Source organism: Rhinoderma darwinii, chromosome 9 (assembly GCF_050947455.1).
Source record: "Rhinoderma darwinii isolate aRhiDar2 chromosome 9, aRhiDar2.hap1, whole genome shotgun sequence".
Lineage (NCBI taxonomy): Eukaryota > Metazoa > Chordata > Amphibia > Anura > Rhinodermatidae > Rhinoderma > Rhinoderma darwinii.
The window spans coordinates 77,596,058-77,611,759 of NC_134695.1; the positions used below are offsets into that span (position 1 = coordinate 77,596,058).

Sequence of the window (15,702 nt, forward strand, 5' to 3'; positions counted from 1 at the left end):
GTATACACCGGGGGTAGTGTGGAGGATGGGGGTATACACCGGGGGTAGTGTGGAGGATAGGGGTATACACCGGGGTAGTGTGGAGGATGGGGGTATACACCGGGGTAGTGTGGAGGATGGGGGTATACACCGGGGTAGTGAGGAGGATGGGGGTAGAAGGTGTGGTCAGGCTGTTGCCAGGTAACAGGGTGGAGAAGGCTGCTGGTTGCTAGGTAACGGCAGTATTCCGGAATCACAGCGCCACGTTATGCGAACTCTCACACAAGCTTGGCGCGGTCTACAGGCTTCAGCCAATCACATTTCACCGCGACCCAAATGTGTTTTGCAGTAAGTACCAATCAGGAGGCTGCTGGCGGAGCTTGTTTCTACGGTAACACATGCATGGTCACGTAAGAGGGCGTGTCTGGACCGAGATGTGGGCGGAGGCTGTTAGTTGACCCGGTGTGTAGAAGCTCGGCGGAGACCGGGAGGATGGATGAGGTGAGGGCCGAGCAGGCGGTGTGTGCGGAGGGTGAGCTGGGGAGTTTGTCCGTCTATAATGTTCTCCTTCTACTCATATGATGATAGCGCTGGATTTACAGTGTGCGGAGCCGACATACTGCGTCTGCTCTGCTGTATGTAGACGTGTTGTGTATGTGTCTGCTGTGTGTAAATGTGTGTAGATGTGTTGTGTATGTGTCTGCTCTATGTAGACGTGTTGTGTATGTGTCTGCTGTGTGTAGACGTGTTGTGTATGTGTCTGCTGTATGTAGCTGTGTATGTGTCTGCTGTGTGTATGTGTTGTGTAGATATGTTGTATGCGTTGTGTAGATGTGTTGTGTTTGCTGTATGTAGCTGTGTATGTGTCTGCTGTATGTATATGTGTTGTGTAGATGTGTTGTATGCGTTGTGTAGATGTGTTGTATGCGTTGTGTAGATGTGTTGTGTTTGCTGTATGTAGACGTGTTGTGTATGTGTCTGTGTGTAAATGTGTGTAGATGTGTGTGTCTGCTGTGTGTAGATGTGTTGTGTATGTGTCTGCTGTGTGTAGATGTGTTGTGTATGTGTCTGCTGTGTGTATGTGTTGTGTAGATATGTTGTATGCGTTGTGTAGATGTGTTGTGTCTGCTGTATGTAGCTGTGTATGTGTCTGCTGTGTGTATATGTGTTGTGTAGATGTGTTGTATGCGTTGTGTAGATGTGTTGTGTTTGCTGTATGTAGACGTGTTGTGTATGTGTCTGTGTGTAAATGTGTGTAGATGTGTGTGTCTGCTGTGTGTAGATGTGTTGTGTATGTGTCTGCTGTGTGTAGATGTGTTGTGTATGTGTCTGCTGTGTGTAGATGTGTATGTGTCTGCTGTGTGTAGATGTGTTGTGTAGGCTTTGTGTAGACGTGTTGTGTAGGCTGTGTGTAGACGTGTTGTGTCTGCTATATGTATGTGTTGTGTGTGTCTGCTGTATATAGATGTGTGCTGTGTGTAGATGTGTTGTGTATGTGTCTGCTGTGTGTAGACGTGTTGTGTATGTGTCTGCTCTATGTAGACGTGTTGTGTATGTGTCTGCTGTGTGTAGATGTGTTGTGTATGTGTCTGCTGTGTGTAGATGTGTTGTGTATGTGTCTGCTGTGTGTAGATGTGTTGTGTATGTGTCTGCTGTGTGTAGATGTGTTGTGTATGTGTCTGCTGTATGTAGATGTGTTGTGTATGTGTCTGCTGTGTGTAGATGTGTTGTGTATGTGTCTGCTGTGTGTAGATGTGTTGTGTATGTGTCTGCTGTGTGTAGATGTGTTGTCTGCTGTGTGTAGACGTGTTGTGTATGTGTCTGCTGTGTGTAGACGTGTTGTGTATGTGTCTGCTGTGTGTAGACGTGTTGTGTATGTGTCTGCTGTGTGTAGATGTGTTGTGTATGTGTCTGCTGTGTGTAGATGTGTTGTGTATGTGTCTGCTGTATGTAGATGTGTTGTGTATGTGTCTGCTGTGTGTAGATGTGTTGTGTATGTGTCTGCTGTGTGTAGACGTGTTGTGTATGTGTCTGCTGTATGTAGCTGTGTATGTGTCTGCTGTGTGTATGTGTTGTGTAGATATGTTGTATGCGTTGTGTAGATGTGTTGTGTTTGCTGTATGTAGACGTGTTGTGTATGTGTCTGCTGTGTGTAAATGTGTGTAGATGTGTATGTGTCTGCTGTGTGTAGATGTGTTGTGTATGTGTCTGCTGTGTGTAGATGTGTGTAGATGTGTATGTGTCTGCTGTGTGTAGATGTGTTGTGTATGTGTCTGCTGTGTGTAGATGTGTTGTGTATGTGTCTGCTCTATGTAGACGTGTTGTGTATGTGTCTGCTGTGTGTAGATGTGTTGTGTATGTGTCTGCTGTATGTAGATGTGTTGTGTATGTGTCTGCTGTATGTAGATGTGTTGTGTATGTGTCTGCTGTGTGTAGACGTGCTGTGTTGTGTCTGCTGTGTGTAGATGTGTTGTGTAGATGTGTTGTGTATGCTGTATGTAGACGTGTTGTGTATGCGTCTGCTGTGTGTAGACGTGTTGTGTATGTGTCTGCTCTATGTAGACGTGTTGTGTATGTGTCTGCTGTGTGTAGATGTGTTGCGTATGTGTCTGCTGTGTGTAGATGTGTTGTGTATGTGTCTGCTGTGTGTAGATGTGTTGTGTATGTGTCTGCTGTGTGTAGATGTGTTGTGTATGCGTCTGCTGTGTGTAGACGTGTTGTGTATGCGTCTGCTGTATGTAGACGTGTTGTGTATGTGTCTGCTGTGTGTAGATGTGTTGTGTATGCGTCTGCTGTGTGTAGACGTGTTGTGTATGTGTCTGCTGTGTGTAGATGTGTTGTGTATGTGTCTGCTGTATGTGTATGCGTCTGCTGTGTGTAGATGTGTTGTGTATGTGTCTGCTCTATGTAGACGTGTTGTGTATGTGTCTGCTGTATGTAGATGTGTTGTGTATGCGTCTGCTGTGTGTAGATGTGTTGTATATGTGTCTGCTGTATGTAGACGTGTTGTGTATCCGTCTGCTGTGTGTAGATGTGTTGTGTATGCGTCTGCTGTGTGTAGACGTGTTGTGTATGTGTCTGCTGTGTGTAGATGTGTTGTGTATGCGTCTGCTGTGTGTAGACGTGTTGTGTATGCGTCTGCTGTGTGTAGATGTGTTGTGTATGTGTCTGCTCTATGTAGACGTGTTGTGTATGTGTCTGCTCTATGTAGACGTGTTGTGTATGTGTCTGCTGTGTGTAGATGTGTTGTGTGTGTCTGCTGTGTGTAGACGTGTTGCGTCTGCTGTGTGTAGACGTGTTGTGTATGTGTCTGCTGTGTGTAGACGTGTTGTGTATGTGTCTGCTGTGTGTAGATGTGTTGTGTATGTGTCTGCTGTGTGTAGATGTGTTGTGTATGCGTCTGCTGTATGTAGACGTGTTGTGTATGTGTCTGCTGTGTGTAGATGTGTTGTGTGTCTGCTGTGTGTAGACGTGTTGCGTCTGCTGTGTGTAGACGTGTTGTATGTGTAGACACTGCACATTACCACTTCTTTTTCCCTCCTCCATGCTTTACACTGCATCTCCACTTAATCACTGATTTGTGTGGGCTGTGGTTTCTGGCCGTCATGTGTCCTCCGGGTCCCTCTGTCAGGGATTTGTTGATGTTGAGTCATCATCCTGTTCTTGGCGTCTTCCTCGTTTTTGGATCGGTTCCCGCGCCGGTTGATGGAACCGGTTTTACCACTTTGTGGATAAACATTTATTCGCCACATGATTTATATGAAGCCACATGAGATAATGACTGCAGGTGACCCCCCCCCCCCCCCTCTATCCACATGTACGAGTAGAGACGGCTCCCGGGGTGCTGAACTGGACAACTGCCCGGAGACCCCCAAAACTGCACCTCCAGGAGCAATGGATGAGAGGGGGGAGCCGTGCCGGGGGCTAGGAATGAGAGGGGGGAGCCGTGCCGGGGACTAGGAATGAGAGGGGGGAGCCGTGCCGGGGGCTAGGAATGAGAGGGGGGAGCCGTGCCGGGGACTAGGAATGAGAGGGGGGAGCCGTGCCGGGGACTAGGAATGAGAGGGGGGAGCCGTGCCGGGGACTAGGAATGAGAGGGGGGAGCCGTGCCGGGAACTAGGAATGAGAGGGGGGAGCCGTGCCGGGGACTAGGAATGAGAGGGGGGAGCCGTGCCGGGGACTAGGAATGAGAGGGGGGAGCCGTGCCGGGGACTAGGAATGAGAGGGGGGAGCCGTGCCGAGAACTAGGAATGAGAGGGGGGAGCCGTGCCGGGGACTAGGAATGAGAGGGGGGAGCCGTGCCGGGGACTAGGAATGAGAGGGGGGAGCCGTGCCGGGGACTAGGAATGAGAGGGGGGAGCCGTGCCGGGGACTAGGAATGAGAGGGGGGAGCCGTGCCGGGGACTAGGAATGAGAGGGGGGAGCCGTGCCGGGGACTAGGAATGAGAGGGGGGAGCCGTGCCGGGGACTAGGAATGAGAGGGGGGAGCCGTGCCGGGGGCCAGGAATGAGAGTGGGGAGCCGTGCCGGGGGCCAGGAATGAGAGTGGGGAGCCGTGCCGGGGGCCAGGAATGAGAGTGGGGAGCCGTGCCGGGGGCCAGGAATGAGAGTGGGGAGCCGTGCCGGGGGCCAGGAATGAGAGTGGGGAGCCGTGCCGGGGGCCAGGAATGAGAGTGGGGAGCCGTGCCGGGGGCCAGGAATGAGAGTGGGGAGCCGTGCCGGGGGCCAGGAATGAGAGTGGGGAGCCGTGCCGGGGGCCAGGAATGAGAGTGGGGAGCCGTGCCGGGGGCCAGGAATGAGAGTGGGGAGCCGTGCCGGGGGCCAGGAATGAGAGTGGGGAGCCGTGCCGGGGGCCAGGAATGAGAGTGGGGAGCCGTGCCGGGGGCCAGGAATGAGAGTGGGGAGCCGTGCCGGGGGCCAGGAATGAGAGTGGGGAGCCGTGCCGGGGGCCAGGAATGAGAGGGGGGAGCCGTGCCGGGGGCCAGGAATGAGAGGGGGGAGCCGTGCCGGGGGCCAGGAATGAGAGGGGGGAGCCGTGCCGGGGGCCAGGAATGAGAGGGGGGAGCCGTGCCGGGGGCCAGGAATGAGAGGGGGGAGCCGTGCCGGGGGCCAGGAATGAGAGGGGGGAGCCGTGCCGGGGGCCAGGAATGAGAGGGGGGAGCCGTGCCGGGGGCCAGGAATGAGAGGGGGGAGCCGTGCCGGGGGCCAGGAATGAAAGGGGGGGTATTTGTGTGCTCTACAAGTTTGTGACTGCATTACACATTTTAATATGCATTCTGTGTACGGAGGACACGCTGTGGAGTCACGTATATTATCCAGCACGTCACACGTCACACGTCACACGTCACTCATCTTCCCATATCACACATTGTATCACCTCATAACATGACTGCATTACAGGGGTGTATACAGATGCCGGGTGTCATTATATACCTCTAGGTGGCCTCGCGCTGCAGATTATGTATGATTTATAAACCTCAGGGGCCGCCCCGCGTAATCAAGTGGTTGATCTCCTCACATGACCCGACACTAGGGCCGCTGCAGTCCCATGTAAATAAAGATGAACTGTTGTATCTTGAAACATTCTGCAACTTTCTAATGAATTGTATATTTCGATGCCTCAACGTTTTTAAGATCTCTGCTTCCTGTAATTGACTGGGAACCCATCCTGACCTAGTCCTTCTCGCACAGCTGAGGGGCAGTTATAACGTGTCTGTGTAGATAAGATCTTACAGCCCGGAGTGCAGGACAGAGGGAGATTTGTGCCGCTGAAGTCTTCTGCTTGTAAACTAATACATTGCAACAAACCCTCAGCTGTGAGAAATATTAGTTCTCTATAGGTTGTACACCCCGGGATGTAAACAAAAATATTCCCAGTCACTGACAGCAAGTAGAGATGTTAAAAGTGGTGAGAGAATGAAACCTGCAGAACTTCTCATGATACGAGGGTTTAGCTTCATTTACATGGGACTGGCCCTTTTATTTTATGGCTGGGGATTATAAACTGATGATATCCGGGTGCAATGTGCTGCGGTGACACAATGCAGATTATCGCAGATGTGATAGATACACGTGACCTCTTTACCGGCTCTACTTCTTCTCTTCTACCTTGTAGGGGCCCCAATGATTACCAGGGAAGAGTAGATGAGGGGTCCTGCAGAAATCCCTTCATGACTGTGTGTGATTAAAGTGTCAGCTCTCCAAGCAGGGGACAGGCTGCCCCCGGCCCCGCACCCGCTGCCCCCGGCCCCGCACCCGCTGTACCTGACCCAACAACTTCTGCCTGACACGTGATGCGCCCGGCTTTTGTATATTGATCTCTGCAGATACAGTGGTGGAGCACATGGATCTGTCATGCCAGCCTCCTGATCTGCATCCTGGTAACAGCAGGCGCCGTGCCCATCGACACCGATAAAACTAAGGTGAATGCGGAGGCCACAGATGAAGGGCAGAAGTCTCAGTCCTCTGTGAGTATTACGTTGTGTGGAGCTGTGTCATTCCCTTTGTACGGTAGGTGCGTGGCGGGGTGTCTGGTGGGTGGCGTGTGTGTGTGTGTGTCTCTCAGGCTGCCTGGTGTGTGTGACAGTGTGTGTCTGTGGCTGTCTGGTGTGGCGTGTGTGCGTGCGGCGGGTTGTCTCGGGCTGTCTGGTGTTTCTGGTGGCGGGGTGTGTGTCTGTCTCTCGGGCTGTCTGGTGTGCGCGCGTCTCTCGGGCTATCTGCTGTGTTCGTGGTGGCGGGGTGTGTGTCTGTGTGTCTCGTGCTGTGTTTGTGGTTGCGGGGTGTGCGCGCGCGTCTCTCGGGCTGTCTGCTGTGTTTGTGGTGGCGGGGTGTGCGCGCGTCTCTCGGGCTGTCTGCTGTGTTTGTGGTGGCGGGGTGTGCGCGCGTCTCTCGGGCTGTCTGCTGTGTTTGTGGAGGTGGGGTGTGCGCGCGTCTCTCGGGCTGTCTGCTGTGTTTGTGGAGGCGGGGTGTGCGCGCGTCTCTCGGGCTGTCTGCTGTGTTTGTGGTGGCGGGGTGTGCGTGTGTCTCTCGGGCTGTCTGCTGTGTTTGTGGAGGCGGGGTGTGCGCGCGTCTCTCGGGCTGTCTGCTGTGTTTGTGGTGGTGGGGTGTGCGCGCGTCTCTCGGGCTATCTGCTGTGTTCGTGGTGGCGGGGTGTGTGTCTGTGTGTCTCGTGCTGTGTTTGTGGTTGCGGGGTGTGCGCGCGCGTCTCTCGGGCTGTCTGCTGTGTTTGTGGTGGCGGGGTGTGCGCGCGTCTCTCGGGCTGTCTGCTGTGTTTGTGGTGGCGGGGTGTGCGCGCGTCTCTCGGGCTGTCTGCTGTGTTTGTGGAGGTGGGGTGTGCGCGCGTCTCTCGGGCTGTCTGCTGTGTTTGTGGAGGCGGGGTGTGCGCGCGTCTCTCGGGCTGTCTGCTGTGTTTGTGGAGGCGGGGTGTGCGCGCGTCTCGGGCTGTCTGCTGTGTTTGTGGTGGCGGGGTGTGCGCGCGTCTCTCGGGCTGTCTGCTGTGTTTGTGGTGGCGGGGGCACTGTAGAGGACACTGGAATGAGAGGATCCTCCTGGGGCTGAAGGTTTGGGCAGGTGAGGGGCGGACGCGGGGTGACATGTTTCTCGTGACAGGACACAGGACTCTACTATGACCGGTATCTCCGGGAGGTGGTGGAAGTCCTGGAAACAGACCCACATTTCCGAGAGAAGATCCAGTCTGCTGATATTGAGGACATTAAGGTGAGAGGGACGCTGATCCCTAATAATCTAAATGATCGGAATGAGAGAAATACAAAGGGGGTCACATACTTAACAGCAGGACACAACCGCTGCCGGGGAGACGCATGGTAACGCCTGTGCGCACCCTCCAACACCAGAGGCCGTCACTAGGGGAGCGGTGGGACTGGGAAGAGGCCGCGGCCCAGCCTGAGTAACCAAAACACAGCCCCTCACCCCAATACCACGAGCCAACGATCATCCTACACGACAAAGCTTACAGTTGGCACAATGCAGTCAGGCAGGGCCTCAAATCCTATAGATTATACTGTCAGGGGTAATCCCATAGATTATGACGACAGGGGTAATGCCATAGATTATAATGCCCAGGGTAATGGCATAGATTATAATGCCCGGGGTAATGCCATAGATTATAATGCCCAGGGTAATGCCATAGATTATAATGCCCGGGGTAATGGCATAGATTATGACGACAGGGGTAATGCCATAGATTATAATGCCCGGGGTAATGCCATAGATTATAATGACAGGGGTAATGCCATAGATTATAATGCCCGGGGTAATGCCATAGATTATAATGCCCGGGGTAATGGCATAGATTATAATGCCCGGGGTAATGCCATAGATTATAATGCCAGGGGTAATGGCATAGATTATAATGCCCGGGGTAATGCCATAGATTATAATGCCCGGGGTAATGCCATAGATTATAATGCCCGGGGTAATGCCATAGATTATAATGCCCGGGGTAATGGCATAGATTATAATGCCCAGGGTAATGCCATAGATTATAATGCCCGGGGTAATGGCATAGATTATGACGACAGGGGTAATGCCATAGATTATAATGCCCAGGGTAATGCCATAGATTATAATGCCCGGGGTAATGCCATAGATTATAATGCCCGGGGTAATGCCATAGATTATAATGCCCGGGGTAATGCCATAGATTATAATGCCCGGGGTAATGGCATAGATTATAATGCCCGGGGTAATGCCATAGATTATAATGCCAGGGGTAATGGCATAGATTATAATGCCCGGGGTAATGCCATAGATTATAATGCCCGGGGTAATGCCATAGATTATAATGCCCGGGGTAATGGCATAGATTATAATGACAGGGGTAATGCCATAGATTATAATGCCCAGGGTAATGCCATAGATTATAATGCCCGGGGTAATGGCATAGATTATGACGACAGGGGTAATGCCATAGATTATAATGCCCAGGGTAATGCCATAGATTATAATGCCCGGGGTAATGCCATAGATTATAATGACAGGGGTAATGCCATAGATTATAATGCCCGGGGTAATGCCATAGATTATAATGCCCGGGGTAATGGCATAGATTATGACGACAGGGGTAATGCCATAGATTATAATGCCCAGGGTAATGCCATAGATTATAATGCCCGGGGTAATGGCATAGATTATGACGACAGGGGTAATGCCATAGATTATAATGCCCGGGGTAATGCCATAGATTATAATGACAGGGGTAATGCCATAGATTATAATGCCCGGGGTAATGCCATAGATTATGACGACAGGGGTAATCCCATAGATTATAATGCCCAGGGTAATGCCATAGATTATAATGACAGGGGTAATGCCATAGATTATGACGACAGGGGTAATGCCATAGATTATAATGCCCAGGGTAATGCCATAGATTATAATGACGGGTAATGCCATAGATTATGACGACAGGGGTAATGCCATAGATTATGACGACGGGTAATGCCATAGATTATGACGACAGGGGTAATGCCATAGATTATGACGACGGGTAATGCCATAGATTATGACGACAGGGGTAATGCCACAGATTATAAAGGAGCAATGATGGTGTCAGTCCCATTAGGATGATTTTTTGATCCCTCGATCATTGCCCCGAGTACACATAGGCAGTAATCGCAGCTGATGATCACATGTAATGGAGCTACACGAGCCCCGAGCGACGATCAATCACTTCCTATCCTCAATCGGCGCTCGTTGGATTATTTACCGGCACAATGTCTGAGTTTGTAGGAGAATCCTCCGGTCCCGGCGCACGCAGAAGGTTTTGTTGCAGATTTTGCTCTTTCCGCAGAATGGACTCCGTTCAGATGAATGTCTCTGGCTTTCAGTCTGCAACAAATCCTGCCGCGTGCGCCGGCACCTGGAGGCGGTTTTATACCGGCAGACACCGCCCGTGCTTTACCACTTCAACGAGCGCCGATCAACTATACAGTCTATCGATCGCCGCTTGTTTGCTCCCTTCAAACGGAGCACTGATCATTCTAGTACGGAGACGGTTACTGAGATTGTGCGTTCACGGCAGCGCAGGAAGACGACCGGCAGACTCGCGAATATATAATGGCTGCCGCAAAGACGTGATCCGCCGACGATCGATCGTTTACACAGAGCGACGATCAGGATTAGTGTTCATGTGAATTCACCCGATCCGTGTAAAGGGCCCTAACGCTGGCATTATAATCTGGGATTACCTCCGTCTTTATGGGATTAAGAACACGTCATAGAGAAGCGTCACTCCACAGAACACGTCACATAGAGAAGCGTCACTCCACAGAACACGTCACATAGAGAAGCGTCACTCCACAGAACACGTCACATAGAGAAGCGTCACTCCACAGAACACGTCACATAGAGAAGCGTCACTCCACAGAACACGTCACATAGAGAAGCGTCACTCCACAGAACACGTCATATAGAGAAGCGTCACTCCACAGAACACGCCACATAGAGAAGCGTCACTCCACAGAACACGTCACATAGAGAAGCGTCACTCCACAGAACACGTCACATAGAGAAGCGTCACTCCACAGAACACGTCACATAGAGAAGCGTCACTCCACAGAACACGTCACATAGAGAAGCGTCACTCCACAGAACACGTCACATAGAGAAGCGTCACTCCACAGAACACGCCATATAGAGAAGCGTCACTCCACAGGACACGTCACATAGAGAAGCGTCACTCCACAGAACACGTCACATAGAGAAGCGTCACTCCACAGAACACGTCATATAGAGAAGCGTCACTCCACAGAACACGTCACATAGAGAAGCGTCACTCCACAGAACACGCCACATAGAGAAGCGTCACTCCACAGAACACGTCATATAGAGAAGCGTCACTCCACAGAACACGTCACATAGAGAAGCGTCACTACACAGAACACGTCACATAGAGAAGCGTCACTCCACAGAACACGTCACATAGAGAAGTGTCACTCCACAGAACACGTCACATAGAGAAGCGTCACTCCACAGAACACGTCACATAGAGAAGCGTCACTCCACAGAACACGTCACATAGAGAAGCGTCACTCCACAGAACACGTCACATAGAGAAGCGTCACTCCACAGAACACGTCACATAGAGAAGCGTCACTCCACAGAACACGTCACATAGAGAAGCGTCACTCCACAGAACACGTCATAGAGAAGCGTCACTCCACAGAACACGTCATATAGAGAAGCGTCACTCCACAGAACACGTCATAGAGAAGCGTCACTCCACAGAACACGTCATAGAGAAGCGTCACTCCACAGAACACGTCATAGAGAAGCGTCACTCCACAGAACACGTCACATAGAGAAGCGTCACTCCACAGAACACGTCACATAGAGAAGCGTCACTCCACAGAACACGTCACATAGAGAAGCGTCACTCCGCAGAACACGTCACATAGAGAAGCGTCACTCCGCAGAACACGTCACATAGAGAAGCGTCACTCCGCAGAACACGTCACATAGAGAAGCGTCACTCCACAGAACACGTCACAGAGAAGCGTCACTCCACAGAAGACGTCACATAGAGAAGCGTCACTCCACAGAAGACGTCACATAGAGAAGCGTCACTCCACAGAACACGTCACATAGAGAAGCGTCACTCCACAGAACACGTCACATAGAGAAGCGTCACTCCACAGAACACGTCACATAGAGAAGCGTCACCCCACAGAACACGTCACATAGAGAAGCGTCACTCCACAGAACACGTCACATAGAGAAGCGTCACTCCACAGAACACGTCACATAGAGAAGCGTCACCCCACAGAACACGTCATATAGAGAAGCGTCACTCCACAGAACACGTCACATAGAGAAGCGTCACTCCACAGAACACGCCACACAGAGAAGCGTCACTCATCAGAACAAGTCACATAGAGAAGCGTCACTCCACAGAACACGTCACATAGAGAAGAGTCACTCCACAGAACACGTCACCCAGAGAAGCGTCACTCCACAGAACACGTCACATAGAGAAGCGTCACTCCACAGAACACGTCACATAGAGAAGCGTCACTCCACAGAACACGTCACATAGAGAAGCGTCACTCCACAGAACACGTCATATAGAGAAGCGTCACTCCACAGAACACGTCACATAGAGAAGCGTCACTCCACAGAACACGCCACATAGAGAAGCGTCACTCCACAGAACACGTCATATAGAGAAGCGTCACTCCACAGAACACGTCACATAGAGAAGCGTCACTGCACAGAACACGTCACATAGAGAAGCGTCACTCCACAGAACACGTCACATAGAGAAGCGTCACTCCACAGGACACGCCATATAGAGAAGCGTCACTCCACAGAACACGTCACATAGAGAAGCGTCACTTCACAGAACACGTCACATAGAGAAGCGTCACTCCACAGAACACATCATATAGAGAAGCGTCACTGCACAGAACACGTCACATAGAGAAGCGTCACTCCACAGAACACGTCACATAGAGAAGCGTCACTCCACAGGACACGTCACATAGAGAAGCGTCACTGCACAGAACACGTCACATAGAGAAGCGTCACTCCACAGAACACGTCACATAGAGAAGCGTCACTCCACAGAACACATCATATAGAGAAGCGTCACTCCACAGAACACGTCACATAGAAAAGCGTCACTCCACAGAACACGTCATAGAGAAGCGTCACTCCACAGAACACGTCATAGAGAAGCGTCACTCCACAGAACACGTCATAGAGAAGCGTCACTCCACAGAACACGTCACATAGAGAAGCGTCACTCCACAGAACACGTCACATAGAGAAGCGTCACTCCACAGAACACGTCACATAGAGAAGCGTCACTCCGCAGAACACGTCACATAGAGAAGCGTCACTCCGCAGAACACGTCACATAGAGAAGCGTCACTCCGCAGAACACGTCACATAGAGAAGCGTCACTCCGCAGAACACGTCACATAGAGAAGCGTCACTCCGCAGAACACGTCACATAGAGAAGCGTCACTCCGCAGAACACGTCACATAGAGAAGCGTCACTCCGCAGAACACGTCACATAGAGAAGCGTCACTCCGCAGAACACGTCACATAGAGAAGCGTCACTCCGCAGAACACGTCACATAGAGAAGCGTCACTCCGCAGAACACGTCACATAGAGAAGCGTCACTCCGCAGAACACGTCACATAGAGAAGCGTCACTCCGCAGAACACGTCACATAGAGAAGCGTCACTCCGCAGAACACGTCACATAGAGAAGCGTCACTCCGCAGAACACGTCACATAGAGAAGCGTCACTCCGCAGAACACGTCACATAGAGAAGCGTCACTCCGCAGAACACGTCACATAGAGAAGCGTCACTCCGCAGAACACGTCACATAGAGAAGCGTCACTCCGCAGAACACGTCACATAGAGAAGCGTCACTCCGCAGAACACGTCACATAGAGAAGCGTCACTCCGCAGAACACGTCACATAGAGAAGCGTCACTCCGCAGAACACGTCACATAGAGAAGCGTCACTCCGCAGAACACGTCACATAGAGAAGCGTCACTCCACAGAACACGTCACATAGAGAAGCGTCACTCCACAGAACACGTCACATAGAGAAGAGTCACTCCACAGAACACGTCACCCAGAGAAGCGTCACTCCACAGAACACGTCACATAGAGAAGCGTCACTCCACAGGACACGTCACATAGAGAAGCGTCACTCCGCAGAACACGTCACATAGAGAAGCGTCACTCCACAGAACACGTCACATAGAGAAGCGTCACTCCACAGGACACGTCACATAGAGAAGCGTCACTCCGCAGAACACGTCACAGAGAAGCGTCACTCCGCAGAACACGTCACATAGAGAAGCGTCACTCCGCAGAACACGTCACATAGAGAAGCGTCACTCCGCAGAACACGTCACATAGAGAAGCGTCACTCCGCAGAACACGTCACATAGAGAAGCGTCACTCCGCAGAACACGTCACATAGAGAAGCGTCACTCCGCAGAACACGTCGCATAGAGAAGCGTCACTCCGCAGAACACGTCGCATAGAGAAGCGTCACTCCACAGAACACGTCGCATAGAGAAGCGTCACTCCACAGAACACGTCACATAGAGAAGCGTCACTCCACAGAACACGTCACATAGAGAAGCGTCACTCCACAGAACACGTCACATAGAGAAGCGTCACTCCACAGAACACGTCACATAGAGAAGCGTCACTCCACAGAACACGTCACATAGAGAAGCGTCACTCCACAGAACACGTCACATAGAGAAGCGTCACTCCACAGAACACGTCACATAGAGAAGCGTCACTCCACAGAACACGTCACATAGAGAAGCGTCACTCCACAGAACACGTCACATAGAGAAGCGTCACTCCACAGAACACGTCACATAGAGAAGCGTCACTCCACAGAACACGTCACATAGAGAAGCGTCACTCCACAGAACACGTCACATAGAGAAGCGTCACTCCACAGAACACGTCACATAGAGAAGCGTCACTCCACAGAACACGTCACATAGAGAAGCGTCACTCCACAGAACACGTCACATAGAGAAGCGTCACTCCACAGAACACGTCACATAGAGAAGCGTCACTCCACAGAACACGTCACATAGAGAAGCGTCACTCCACAGAACACGTCACATAGAGAAGCGTCACTCCACAGAACACGTCACATAGAGAAGCGTCACTCCACAGAACACGTCACATAGAGAAGCGTCACTCCACAGAACACGTCATATATAGTGTGTATGAGACCCTATATCCTTCTAATCTGTGGGACCGCCTCTGTTCTGATATTTGGGGTCACCGCTGTTTATCCTTCTCCTCCGCAGAGCGGGAAGATCAGTAAAGAGCTGGATCTGGTTGGACATCACATTCGGACCCGGCTGGACGAGCTGAAGCGGCAGGAGGTGTCGCGTCTGCGGATGCTGATTAAGGCGAAGCTCCGCGCCCCGGAGAGTGAGTCTCTTCTCCTCCACGTGCCGGACGACTCTCACTTTTCTCTGATTAGGAGTTTTGCCGTTTCCAGGAAGGAATAACCCAATCAATAGATGAGGTGCTCGGTGTCTCGCTGACTGCCCCCCTTTATTTCACAGCAGATCTTCTCTCTCTGGGGGTGACCCCCACATCCCCTGTATGGTCTGTATATTGTGGGGGGCTGGTCTGGGCACCCAGTGATTCGGTTACTTGTGTCTATTCCACAGGTGCCGGCATCGATCGCCGTTTACTTCTCCAGCAGTTTAATCACCTGAATCACATGAACCCCGACTCGTTTGAACCCCAAGACCTGGACCTGCTGATCAAAGCGGTGAGTGTGGATGATGTCACTCGTAATGTGCGACATGTAAACACGCGGCCGATCCTGGCTCGATCCATGAGGGAATAAGATCTGTCTAATAATCGATCGCCCATGGATAATGAGGACGGGGGCGCCCTCTGCTGGCTGGTTTGCCGCATTACACTTTGCTGTGTTTAGGCCACTAAGGACTTGGAGAATTACGACAAGGAACATCACGACGAGTTCAAACGCTATGAAATGATGAAGGAACATGAAAGAAGAGAATATCTGAGGAGTCTGGATGAAGAAACGCGGAAACAGGAGGAGGCCAAATACGAGGAGATGAAGAAGAGGCACAAAGAGCACCCCAAAATTAACCACCCTGTGAGTAGCTCTGCGTTCTAGGATTGCGGCTCCGGAGGGTTTATTAGAAGTGAATCCCCAGCAGATCC

At 51.6% G+C, this 15,702-nt stretch overlaps 1 protein-coding gene across 1 annotated transcript in view; it reads left to right on the forward strand.

Moving 5' to 3' along the window:
- The first annotated feature begins 373 nt into the window (after positions 1–373).
- NUCB2 (nucleobindin 2) overlaps positions 374–15,702 on the forward strand; it is a 35,344-nt gene continuing 20,015 nt past the window's right edge. The window contains exons 1-6 of the mRNA XM_075838224.1: positions 374–480; positions 6,305–6,445; positions 7,587–7,694; positions 14,805–14,931; positions 15,177–15,280; positions 15,449–15,634. Coding sequence (XP_075694339.1) covers positions 472–480; positions 6,305–6,445; positions 7,587–7,694; positions 14,805–14,931; positions 15,177–15,280; positions 15,449–15,634 — 675 coding nt within the window. The 5' untranslated portion in view covers positions 374–471. The remainder of the gene's footprint in view (positions 481–6,304; positions 6,446–7,586; positions 7,695–14,804; positions 14,932–15,176; positions 15,281–15,448; positions 15,635–15,702) is intronic.